Raw genomic sequence first — 12016 nt, 5'->3', positions numbered from 1 at the left:
TTTTTTTTTTTTTTTTTTTTTTTTGTAGCACATTATCACACTAATCAAAAATGTAATGTAAAAAAACAGCATAAAAATCTTGCAGTTATAAAAATGTCTAGGGTGCTTTTTACTCATGGATGTAAAGCAGGCACTTTCTGTTGACTTATCTGCAAATCCTAAATGTTCTCTCCTTATAGTGTTTATCTTTAATTAGAATTGTGTTTCTAATAGTTTGTGTTCTAAATACTGTGTTTGCATATTAAGAAATAATAATTTGCCTAAAATTTGGCTAATTTAAATTTGAGTTTGGAATTTAATAGGTCATATTCTACAGAAGCATTAAAAATAAATAGTGCTACTCTTTGAACATTTTTCAATATGATGACATTTTTCTGTCTATCTTTCTCCAAAACAGTTTTCAGAACATAAAACTAAACTGACTATACTGGAGAAGCGGATACAGGCCATTATGAGGGTCCCCTTGTCGTGACCAATTTGTTTCACTTAATTTCCTTCTTAGCCTTATAATTGGCAGAGACCACCAAGTAGTTATCTGGATTCATGTCCTTTAGAGTTGGAGATTTGCTTTGGATAGGGGATGTTTTGCCATCCACACGGGAGATCTGCAGCATTCGGCAGGGGTCGTGTTTCAACAAATACCCTGCAAAAGTTTCCCAGCCTCCTCCCACACGGACCATGACATGTTTGTTGTGCAGCATCTGAAATGAAAAAATATCAAAAGTGTTAAATTATGAAAATTCTTACAGTATCTTGAATCAACCCCTAGTTCTAGTGAAATTAGTGTTTTGGTTTGGATTTCATGACCCATTGTTTTTCTACTTGGTGCACAATGTCTGAGGTAGCATACAGTCTATGAAAGAAGTCCTTTTTTTTCTATGGAAGTGAATTAAGGATAAACATCTCCAGAACCCAGCTTTGCTGTGCTATGGGAACCAGCACCTATGTATAATTCTTTGGTTTAAAGTGTCTGGAGGCTTCTCTCTGACATCTGATGTTCTATTACAGTTCCTATCACTGCCTCTGGTTCCTGCCTACTGACTCAGCTTCATGCTCCATTTTCCCCAGTGGGTTATTCTCCTCTGAATCAGGATTTTAAAGACCATGGAAATGTCTGTTAATGAATTATAATGCTAAGAGTCAGACAAATATTCAATACAAAATAACATAGAAAAATGCACTAAAAAAATTATTGAAGTTTTCCCCAGTCATTGTCTGAGCCCTTGAAGGCAAAATGTTTTGAATAGGCAAACATTTATGTTTTCTTTATTCTTTTCTTCCTAATTATCATAGAATATGTCTTTTAAAACAAACAAACAGCTTACCCTGAGGCCCGGGAGCCATCTAGAGCTCCAACTTAACAAGGTTATTGATTTAAATGTGAAGAATGCATGATTCTTTGTATCTAGTAAAAAGATATTATGGCGGTTTGACATGGAAAACCAAATAATTTGTCATCGACTTCTTTCAAATATCAGAAAATTTAATATTAAGAGGTAATGTTGCACAATCATCAAAGACCCTGCTGACACTCTCTCCTGCCCAAAATGTTATGGATATATATGGGCACTGTAATGTTGGGAAGAGGATGTGATTGTGAGAGAAAGTCTGGGAAGTCACATCATAGAGTCTATAAAATCTGTTTCAATTCTTCTTACTTGGTGTCAGCTTGAGATCTAGACTTTTATTTTGACTCCCAGCCAGTGGGAGATGACTTGTGTTCTTACCACTTTCATGTAGCTTTTGATAAATGTTTTGGACCTGCTTTCTATCTGCCTGTATCTAAAATTTCTGCATGTGTATTTGGGGGTTTCATAGAACTACATTTAAGTGGTTGACATGAAGCAGTTTTCAAAATCAAATATTGTACCAACTAATAAAAATTTAATGAAAATAGTATTAAAACTATTTGATTTATATGAATTAAATGTATTTCTACTGGTTATTCTCATTTGAGTATTAGAATTTTAGAACAGAAAGTGAAACCAGCACTACTGTCCTGTAGAAATGATGTTTGTGGTTTCTTTTGAATAAATATAGAAATTGACCCTCCCAGTCTTAAAATTTGAGAAAATTACAGTTGTCTTATTTGAGTTCCCTTCTCAGGAAACCAACCATCAGGAGTCCCAGTTAGTATCAAGGAGCTGAAACTTACCAGATCACCGCATCTGGACAATGAGACATCAGACCCCTCATCTGTTGTGATTGCCTAATAGACCATCTGCTCCCTGTTGACCAATTCCTCTTCCTTATCCTTCCCTAATTCCTGTTTTCATGGTTACATATCTTCCCTGCTATATAAATCCTTAATTTTAGTCCATCAGGTAGACGGATTTGGGACGGATCACACAGCACCCGAGTAAAGCCTTTTTCCCTGGAAATACTCATTGTTTCAGTGACTGGCATTCTATGCAGTGAGCAGCAGGACCTAGACAGAACCTCGACATTTCAGTAACAAAAGGACCTTAGAACACATCTTCCAGCTGGAAGTCTTCAAACTTATTTTAACATCAGAATGTACTCATTAAACAAAATCTCAGTGAGAATCCCTGAAACATAAAGCAGATAAAAAGAAGGTTTAGCTTGTAACTACTTTGCCTTTCCTGGCCCTGCCAGTGGCACTGAAATTGGCTCAAGTGTTGCACAGAATTAATATTTACTTTTAAAAATAAATAAATATGGTTGGATGTGGTGACTCATACCTGTAATCTCAACACTTTGGGAGGCTGAGGCAGGCGGATCACCTGAGGTCAGGAGTTTGAGACCAGCCTGACCAATATGGTGAAACCCCGTCTCTACTGGAAAGAAAAAAATATGTAAATTAACTAGGCATGGTGGCAGGCACCTGTATTCTCAGCTACTCAGGAGGCTGAGACAGGAGAATTGCTTGAACCTGGGAGGCAGAGGTTGCAGTGAGCTGAGATCGTGCCACTGCACCCCAGCCTGGGTGACAGAGCGAGACTCCATCTCAAATAATAATAATAATAAAAATAACAATAATAAATATAGAAATTGACCCTCCCTGGTCTTAAACTTGAAACTTAAATTTGTCTTATCTGAGTTTCTTGCTCAGCAAACTGACCTTTAGGCAAGGAACAGATGACACCAGACAATTAAATGCCAGACTCCTTGCCCCTCCCTAAAATTCCTGTTTTCCTGCATGTAGCTACATTCCTTCCCCATTATAGAAACCCTGAATTTCAGTTGATCGGTGAAATAAATTTGAGACTGATGTGTTCTTCTTGGCTGCAGCATCCAAATAAAGCCCCCTTCCCTGGCAATACTCATTGTCTTAGTGATTAGCTTTCTATGTAGCAAGCAAGAGGACATAACCCCTGGTGTTTTGGTCACAGCACCATGTTGTTTTACAGATGCAGACACTGAGAACCAGATCTTAGGACCTAAGCAAATCAAATCAGAGATCTGGTTCTCAGTGTCTGCATCTGTAAATCAAGAATCTAACTGGAGTCAGGTTGGACTGAAGCCAGATTCTTAGCACCTGACTCCAGTCTAGTCCTTTTCTCATGACAGCTTTTACTAAAGAAATAAAATCAACTAGGGCTTTTATAATTTTATCCACATATTCATATTCCTACAAGTTTCTGCATGTGTTTTACTACCGCCAGCTTCTAAAACTTGAAGTCAATGGGACAAAAACTGCAAAGGCCAGTGTCAGAATAACACTTGGATTCTTTCTACCACTTTTCAAGAGAACAACTTTGCCTATTTTGAAGTTCTGGCACCTCCCAGCTCTGTAAATTACATTTAAGTCTTGTCTCCAGACATTCTTGGTATCAATGCCCCTGGCAAAATGCCCAAGTCTAATTCAGTGTTTGTGAGCAGGCCATTTCAACCAGAAAGAACCACCAGCCAGAACGGTTTTTAAACAATTCTAGGAAGCGGTGACAGAAACACTTTTCAGCCTGGAGTATACTGGCCATTTAGGCACATATTCAGTTTGCTAATTTCTTAACGAATCAATAGTATTTTGCAAAGTGGATAAAGCATGGAACAGAGTCCCATACCGAATATGAATAATACAGGAATTAAATTTCTGCTCACTTCTTCTTCCACATCCTTTCTACTGCAGATGTTGGTTTCAGTCCAATATTCTTACCACAGTCAATAGGGGAGGATTAGCAGGAAATACTTTCACAATGTATCTAGGTTTAACTTTCCTGCCTTTGTAAGAGTAGTCTAATGGACATAATTATATTTTTGTGAATAACATCCATCTCCAAAGTCCAGCTTCATCATGTGAAAGTTCCTTTAATAAGAACTACAGTTGGAGGAGGCATACAGCTTTGTTGATTGATTTTGTGTGACTGTGAGGCGGAGGGATATATTTGTTGTTTTCTCATTTTGAACCCCGAATCTAGATTTTCCATGAGATTATCTCATCCTTTTGAAACTTGCCCAAGGGTCCCATAGAACTGATGTTTATGACTTCTTTTGAATAAACATAGACATTGACCCTCCCAGTCTTAAAATTTGAGAAAGTTAAAACTCTCTTATCTGAGTTCTTTACTCAGAAAATCAGTCATCAGTCCTCCCAGATAGTGTCAAGCAACTGAAACTTACCAGATCATCACATCTGGACTATGGGAGCCAGGCCCCTCACCCATCATGATTGCCTAAGGGAACACCTGCTTCCTGTAACCAACTTCTCCTCCTTACCCATCCCTAATTCCTATTTTCCCACACATAGTTACATATCTTCTCTGCTATATAAACTCCTCATTATAGTCAGTTGAGATGGATTTGGGACTGATCTCCCCATTCTCAGCTGCAGCACCTGAAAAAGCCTTCTCTCCTGGCAACACTCATTGCCCAGTGATTGACTTTCTATGTGGAGAGCAATAGGACAAAGACCAAACCTCTGGTGTATTGGTAAAAATTTCCCTTTGATTGTGGTTCTGTAGGCAATAACTGGAGAGGTGTTTTTCTCCAAAGGTATGAGATGACCTCCTTCCACTCCCAGGCTTTTAAAGGAAATAATGAACAGACAATTTATGCCTACATTTTAAAAACGTGTTCCACAAAATTAGAGAATTGTTTTCCTTTTAGAAACAGATGCAACTTCCTGTAAAACATTTTACATGAGACACTGCTTTATATGGACACCTTAAGAACGGGACATTACTAATAGTAAAATCAGATATCAGAGGTTTCTTTCTCTTGGCAGATTTCTATTAGGTATCGGCCTTAGTAGTTTGTTTGCATTTTCCAGTTATTACAAAGACAGTTTACATTTTTCCTGATCTTCTCTATGGACCTAGTCAGTGCTCTGCAGCTTAGGTCCTTATAAATTTATCAGAACTATAAAATGCTTCTCTCTTTCTTTGAAGGAGTCGTTTTTTTCTTTTCTCTTTGCTTTTGTGTTTCTAAGCTACACTGAAAAAAATGACAACATACATAAATATACTATTGCCTTTCACTGAATGCTTCCTTGATGCTGTATTTAACAAGGGTGTGAGTATCCATGATTCATGTACTTACCCATGATACTTAAAACAGAAAGGACTTTCTACATCTTCAAAGAGAATATTGATTTCATATTGAAGAGGAGTAATTGTGGAATCCATTACCTTTCCTCATGCCTCATTTTGGCTACTCTTGGGAGATGGAAGGGTTTTAGGTCAATATTATGAGGTTTCCACAGCAAATCTTACAAACTCTCTCCATGAAATAGGTGGCCCTGTCTGTGGATATACTCTAGAAAACAGATTTTCAATTCTGAGTTATTCTTGCTGACGTCTCAGTTAGATCTTGCTAATCAGTAACCTATAATTTGCTAAGAAAGCCAGTGGCTAAGCTGTTCAGAGGTCTCAAGCATGGGATTAAGATATTAGGGTCATACAAAAGATAACAAGTGTTGGCAAGAATGTGGATAAAAGGCAACCTTTACACACTATTGGTGGAAATGCAAGTTAGTACAGCCATTATGGAAAACAGCACAAAGATTCCTCAAATTATTAAAAATAAAGGTACCATATGATCCAGCAATTCCACCCCTAGGTATATATACAAATGAAATGAAATCAGTATGTCAAAGAGATATCTGTACTCTCATGTTTACTGCAGCACTATTCACAATAGGCAAGACATGGCATCAATCTACAGGTCCATTAATGGATGAATGGGTAGAGAAAATGTAGTATATGCACATAATGGAATACTATTCAGCCATAATACAGAAGAAAATCCTGTTGTTTGCAACATCAAGAATGAACCCAGAGGATATTGTGTTACTTGAAATAAGCCAAGCACAGAAAGACAAAAATACCATATGATTTTGTCGGAGGCATGTGAACAAGAGCAACTTCATCTTGAATAGGGGCTTGGTAAAATGAGGCTGAGACCTACTGGGCTGCATTCCCAGATGGTTAAGGCATTCTAAGTCATAGAATGAGATATTTCACAGGATAAATCATAGGATAAGATATAGGATAAGGTCAGCACAAAATACAGCTCATAAAGAAGTCAGCCAAAACCCATCAAAACCAAGCTGGCAACAACAGCGACTTCTGATCATTCTCACTGCTACACTCCCACCAGTGCCATGTCAGTTTATAGATGCCATGGCAACATCAGGAAGTTACCCTATATGGTCCAAAAGAGAGAGGCATGAATAATCCATCTCTTGTTCGGCATTTCATCAAGAAATAACCAGAATACGGGCAACCAGCAGTACTCAGGAATGTTCTGTTTATGGAGTAGTCATTCTTTTATTTTTTTACTTTCTTAACATACTTGGTTTCACTTTACTCTGTGGACTCATCCAAAAACCCGCTCTTGGTGTCTGGATCCAGACCCCTTTTCTGTAACAATTTCACTCATATGGGGAATCTAAAGATGCTGATCTCATAGAAGTAAAGAATGGTGGTTACTAGAAGCAGGAGTGGTTGGTGGGTGAGGGTGACAGGAATTTGTTAGTCAAAGGATATATAATTACAGTAAGTAGGAATAAGTTCAAGAGATTTGTTGTACTGCATGGTGACTATAGTTAAGAATGATATATTGTATTCTTCCTTAATGAAAAAAATGCAAAAAGAGTGGATGTTAAGAGTTCTTGCCACAAAAATGGTAACTATGTAGGTAGTACATTTGTTAATCAGCTCTATTTAGTGATTCCACAATGTATATGTACTTTAAAACTTTATGTTGTACATGATGAATATGTATAATTTTATCTGTCAATTTAAACAAATACATACATAAATAGAAGAGGACCCATACGTAAATTCTTTTTTATAAAAGACACTACTGTCATAGAGATTTATAGCCCTGATTATAGAGATTAAAATTCCATGCTTTTCTGATATGTGACCGATCTAAAAAAAAAAAAGTTGAACATTCACCTCCATCTCCATAAACCAAACTTCCACTGTTTAACCTATAAGCAAATCAGCCTGCTATTATTATTCAAACTCTTCCCTCCCTTTCCCTAGAATGGTTGCACTACAATGAGCTTTTCCAGCACAGATGCTGAGCTGGTTTAGAAGGAAGATTATATACTTCATCCAAGAACTCTTCCTCTCACAGATTAGTGACATTAGGTCAATTGCAATTAATTGATCCTTTTACTTTTAGTTTTGGCTAGCTCCATTTCCCATTTTATCTATTATTCTCAAACACACTACTTGTCCCCCACCCTCCATCAGCCTATTGATGACTTCACCTTTATCAAGCATGCATCCTCTATTGACACCTCTACTGGCCAATATACCTGAATCTATATTTATCATTTACTCCACCTTTCTTATCTCAGAAGTTCTCCTGTCCCAGTTCAATTCCTCCCACCATGTTCTAACTCTCGTTAATTTCTGCTCTTATTCTTATACCTTCTCCTTACATCTGACCATCTTGATAGTTGCATTCACACTTGGTGTCTTCACTTCTAACTTGCTCATCACGGTATAACCTACAGTACATTTTTCTTCTGCCCCCTACCTGTTAACTGACTGCACAGGGAAAGGGAGCCAGATGGCTTCTAATGTATCAAATACAATGTATTGTCCTTAAACTTTATTTCTCATGATAATTCTGTCAAGTAAGGTATCTAATGATATTGACCACTCCTTCCTTAAAACTTCCCACTTCTTGACTACCTGTGACAAGTGTGTCTCCTGAATTGCCTACTACCTATCTTGTTCTTTCTCTGACTCCTCGATAGGTTACATTTCTTCTACATTTTAAGTTTTGCCATTCCAACATATTCTATCCTTTGTCTACTGCTTTTCTGACTCTAACCACTCTCTATTTGCAACTTCATGGTTTTCACTACCACCTACTTTTGTCTTCAAATTGTACCTCTAGCCCTAGCCCTGATGTTCAAAACGTCACCCCCAATTGGAAAATCTTTCATGGTCCTCTCCTTCCTCAGATAAGTGAATCCTTCCTTGCTGTCTACTATTTAGTTTCCACATGATTTCACTGTTACATGCATCCCACAATATTGCAATTGCTGATTTACCTGTATGTCCCTTTTCAGAATATGTGAGCTCTCTGAAGAGAGGGATGATGTAGTCTTCATTTCTGGAATCTCATATATGCAGGCTCAGAACAGGGTCAATACTGTCATCATATAATACCTCTTTTCATTTGATACTGCCACAGGTTGTACTCACTTTATCTAATCTAGAATGTCATTATCAGTATTACTGCTTTTATAGACAGGAACACTGATGCTCTGAGAATGTAAGCAACTTAGGCAGGATCACACAACAAATCAGTAGCAGAACGGAGCAAGAATCCTTTATTCCATTAAACCATACCTGCTAGATTTTGGTTTTCACCCATGCTTGCTTACTTACCTGTGGTAATTCAGCACAGGCAAGCTATCACTACTATCAGAAGTAGTAAGTAGTGTAAGCAGATTAACTGTGCTCATTTAAAATGATTCATAGGCTTATGTCCTAATAAATCTTAAATAAACATTAAATTTAATTTCAGAAGATTATCCTCAAGTAGCCCTAATTATTTCAGAAGTAAATGTGTTAAGTGAGGTAACACGATGGAATACATTCATATCTAGTTATCTGTTGGCATAAGTAAGAAGGGGCTTTGATTTCTGTCCAGTGTGTATCTCACTGTTTTTGTTTTTTTTTTTTTTTATGTTAATGCTTCACAGAGTTGAACCTTTTGTTCCTCATTCCAAAAGGTAGCGGCTCTTGACCAGTAGCATCAATGCATATGTCAATTGAGGATGGTCGTGCAACACGTAATAATGAGAACACAATCTGAGAAATGTGTGTTAGGTGATTTCACCACTATGTGAACATCATAAAGTGTACTTACACAAAACTAGATGGTACAGCCTACTACACACCTAAGCTATATAGGATAGCCTGTTGCTTCCAGGCTACAAACCCGTACAGCAAATTACTGTACTGAATATGGAGGCAATTGTAACACATGGTAAATATTTGTATATATGAACATATCCAAACACAGAAAAAACACAGTAAAAATCAGTATTAAAATCTTATAGAACCATTCTTATTGACTGAAACAGTTATACAGTACATGCCTATATTCAATATCGAGTCCTATATTGTTATTTTTCTTTATTTTTGTCGTTGATAAGAAACACAAGAGTTGCTACAAATAGCCTCTAACACCATATGTTGCAAAGCAGTAGTTTTTGCTTGTTAGTTTTATTATGGCTGTCACCATTTTGAACAACTGGTTTCATTCCTTACTGTGCCTCTGATCATAGCAAAGCCCAGGCGATCCACTACTGACTTAAGCAACATTTCTCAATTCTCTGAATGGGGAAAAAAGACAGTGACCAAAATCTTATCTCAGCTTTTATCCCAGTGGCCCTAATGAAGTTCTATAAGCATAATCAGGCTGTTGCAAACACTGTAAATCGTTTCTTTGTTTCTATTAATGACACCCATTCCTTGAGGAAAGAATAAATATGCCTCAAAGTTGTCTTTTTTTTTTTAATATTTTCTCTCAGTAATGAGAAGAAACACTCCCATTCTTAATCAAGAGCCTTTTGTTTCATGACTCTGTCTTACTGTGATGCTTAATTATGTGTTATAATTAGAAAATCTCTTCATATGTGACACTAAGAGGGAAAGTGTTTCCTTGGATGACAGAGTCATACAGTAGTACAGTGCTTATTATGTGCCAAGTAATCTACAAATACCCCTGTTGAAATTAAGAGAATAAAAAAAAAACATTGAGGTCACTGGCAATGTTTCACAGATGCACAGTCTGAGAGGTCACATAGGTGGTTCACCAGAGCCGGGCTAGAAACCACATCTTTATTCCCAATCCAGCATATGACCTTACAATTAAGGAGCTGTGTTATTTCAAAAATTATTTTCCTGGCTGGGCGCAGTGGCTCACGCCTGTAATCCCAGCACATTGGGAAGCGGAGGCGGGCAGATCACGAGGTCAGGAGATCGAGACGATCCTGGCTAACACGGTGAAACCCCGTCTCTACTAAAACTACAAAAATTTAGCCAGGCATGGTGGCGGGCACCTGTAGTCCCAGCTACTCGGGAGGCTGAGGCAGGAGAATGCCGTGAACCCAGGAGGTGGAGCTTGTAGTGACCCGAGATGGCACCACTGCACTCCATCCAGCCTGGGCAAGAGAGTGAGACTGTGTCTCAAGAAACAAAAACAAAAACAAACAAACAAACAAAATTTTCCTAATAATGAATGCAATATTTAAGGGTGGGTGTATCATTTAATATATTGAAACAGCAGTGATTTACATCATGTCAGGTAAGTCACTATGTTTTACTGAATTGAATACACATTTTTGAGACTATCATATGTTTACTTAATGCCTACTTTTTAGTGCCATCTTTTATTTTCCTAACATTAAAAAAAAACAAAAAAACAACAACAAAAAAACTATCCCATGCCCCAACCCCAATCAAGTTTCTTAGCTCATTCAGATACTTAATCCAAAGGGGAAAAATAAGTTGATATGAAATAAGTTAACTTTCCCATGTTAACTCAGAATATAATAAAAATTTTGTAAGTTGTAGAAATGATCAGTCAGCAGCTTCCTATGGGTCTTGGGGAGGTCACTGTAGCATCAAGGGGTCTAGTACTCTGGCTCCTATGATATGTGATAACAGGACTTCAGAAAGGAGTTTTTTTTTCCCCCCCTCTGTCTTAATTATGTAGTTTAGCAAGATAGGTTGGAATCACATTATATGGGGTTAAGAACTTAAAGCAATAAAAAAAAAGAAGAATATCTTTTCCTTTTTCTTGGGAACATTGTGTTTAGAAAGAGAAGCATATCAACTCACTTTTCATTGAAAAGGTAAAGCCTACATTCATGTAGATCACAGAAAATCATATATTTTACTAAGTGAAAAAGTAATGGCCACATAGGAGAGCCAGAAAAAAATGTGCATTTATTGGTAATGTACTTGTTTTTTAAGATAACCAAGCTGTATATATCTTAACTATATTACATAAACAACAAACAAGCAAAACCACTAACAAAAATAAAAACTACCCAACAGAAAATGTCTTTTAGATGAGAATTTTAAATTAAAAGGTTCACGTTTATATTTTATAGCTTTATTTAATTCCCCAGCATAGATCTGCTTGAATGTCCGTGTCTATTTGAAATCATACTTCGTATGAAATGCATCAGGTCATCGCCTTCTCAGGATGACAGTGACAAATCTGTTTCATTCTGTCTCTAATCTTGCACTGGTGGCCCTGAAGTCTGAGGGCAGCAGGAGCATCTGTCAAGTGCTCTGAACCCAGATGTCATTAGACCTTGAGGACGTGAACACTATTCTGCAGGATGCCCCCTCATCTCTCACTCTTCACTAATCCAACTTCTACTCCAGAGCCACAGTAATCTTCCTCAAAGGAAAATCTGAACATGCTACTGCCTTCTTAAAAACCTGTGAGTGGCTCTCCATTGTCTAGTGTTTCTCAGACATTCTTAGCTATAGCTCACCTGAGAAATATGACTCACAGTAAATTAGCAATGTGGCAAAGATCCTGGGAAAGCGGGGGTGGGGGGTGG

The 12016-nt window shown here is 37.5% G+C and overlaps 1 protein-coding gene across 2 annotated transcripts in view; it reads right to left on the bottom strand.

Annotated features, from left to right (window-relative positions):
• GAS2 (growth arrest specific 2) overlaps positions 1-12016 on the bottom strand; it is a 156852-nt gene continuing 144836 nt past the window's right edge. For both annotated transcript variants that reach the window (XM_017891468.1, XM_017891467.1), the window contains exon 8: positions 1-701. In XM_017891468.1, coding sequence (XP_017746957.1) covers positions 483-701 — 219 coding nt within the window. In that variant the 3' untranslated portion in view covers positions 1-482. The remainder of the gene's footprint in view (positions 702-12016) is intronic.

Source organism: Rhinopithecus bieti, unplaced genomic scaffold (assembly GCF_001698545.2).
Source record: "Rhinopithecus bieti isolate Rb0 unplaced genomic scaffold, ASM169854v2 scaffold_21441, whole genome shotgun sequence".
NCBI classification, from domain to species: Eukaryota; Metazoa; Chordata; class Mammalia; order Primates; family Cercopithecidae; genus Rhinopithecus; species Rhinopithecus bieti.
This window is presented reverse-complemented; position numbering and strand designations above follow the sequence as displayed.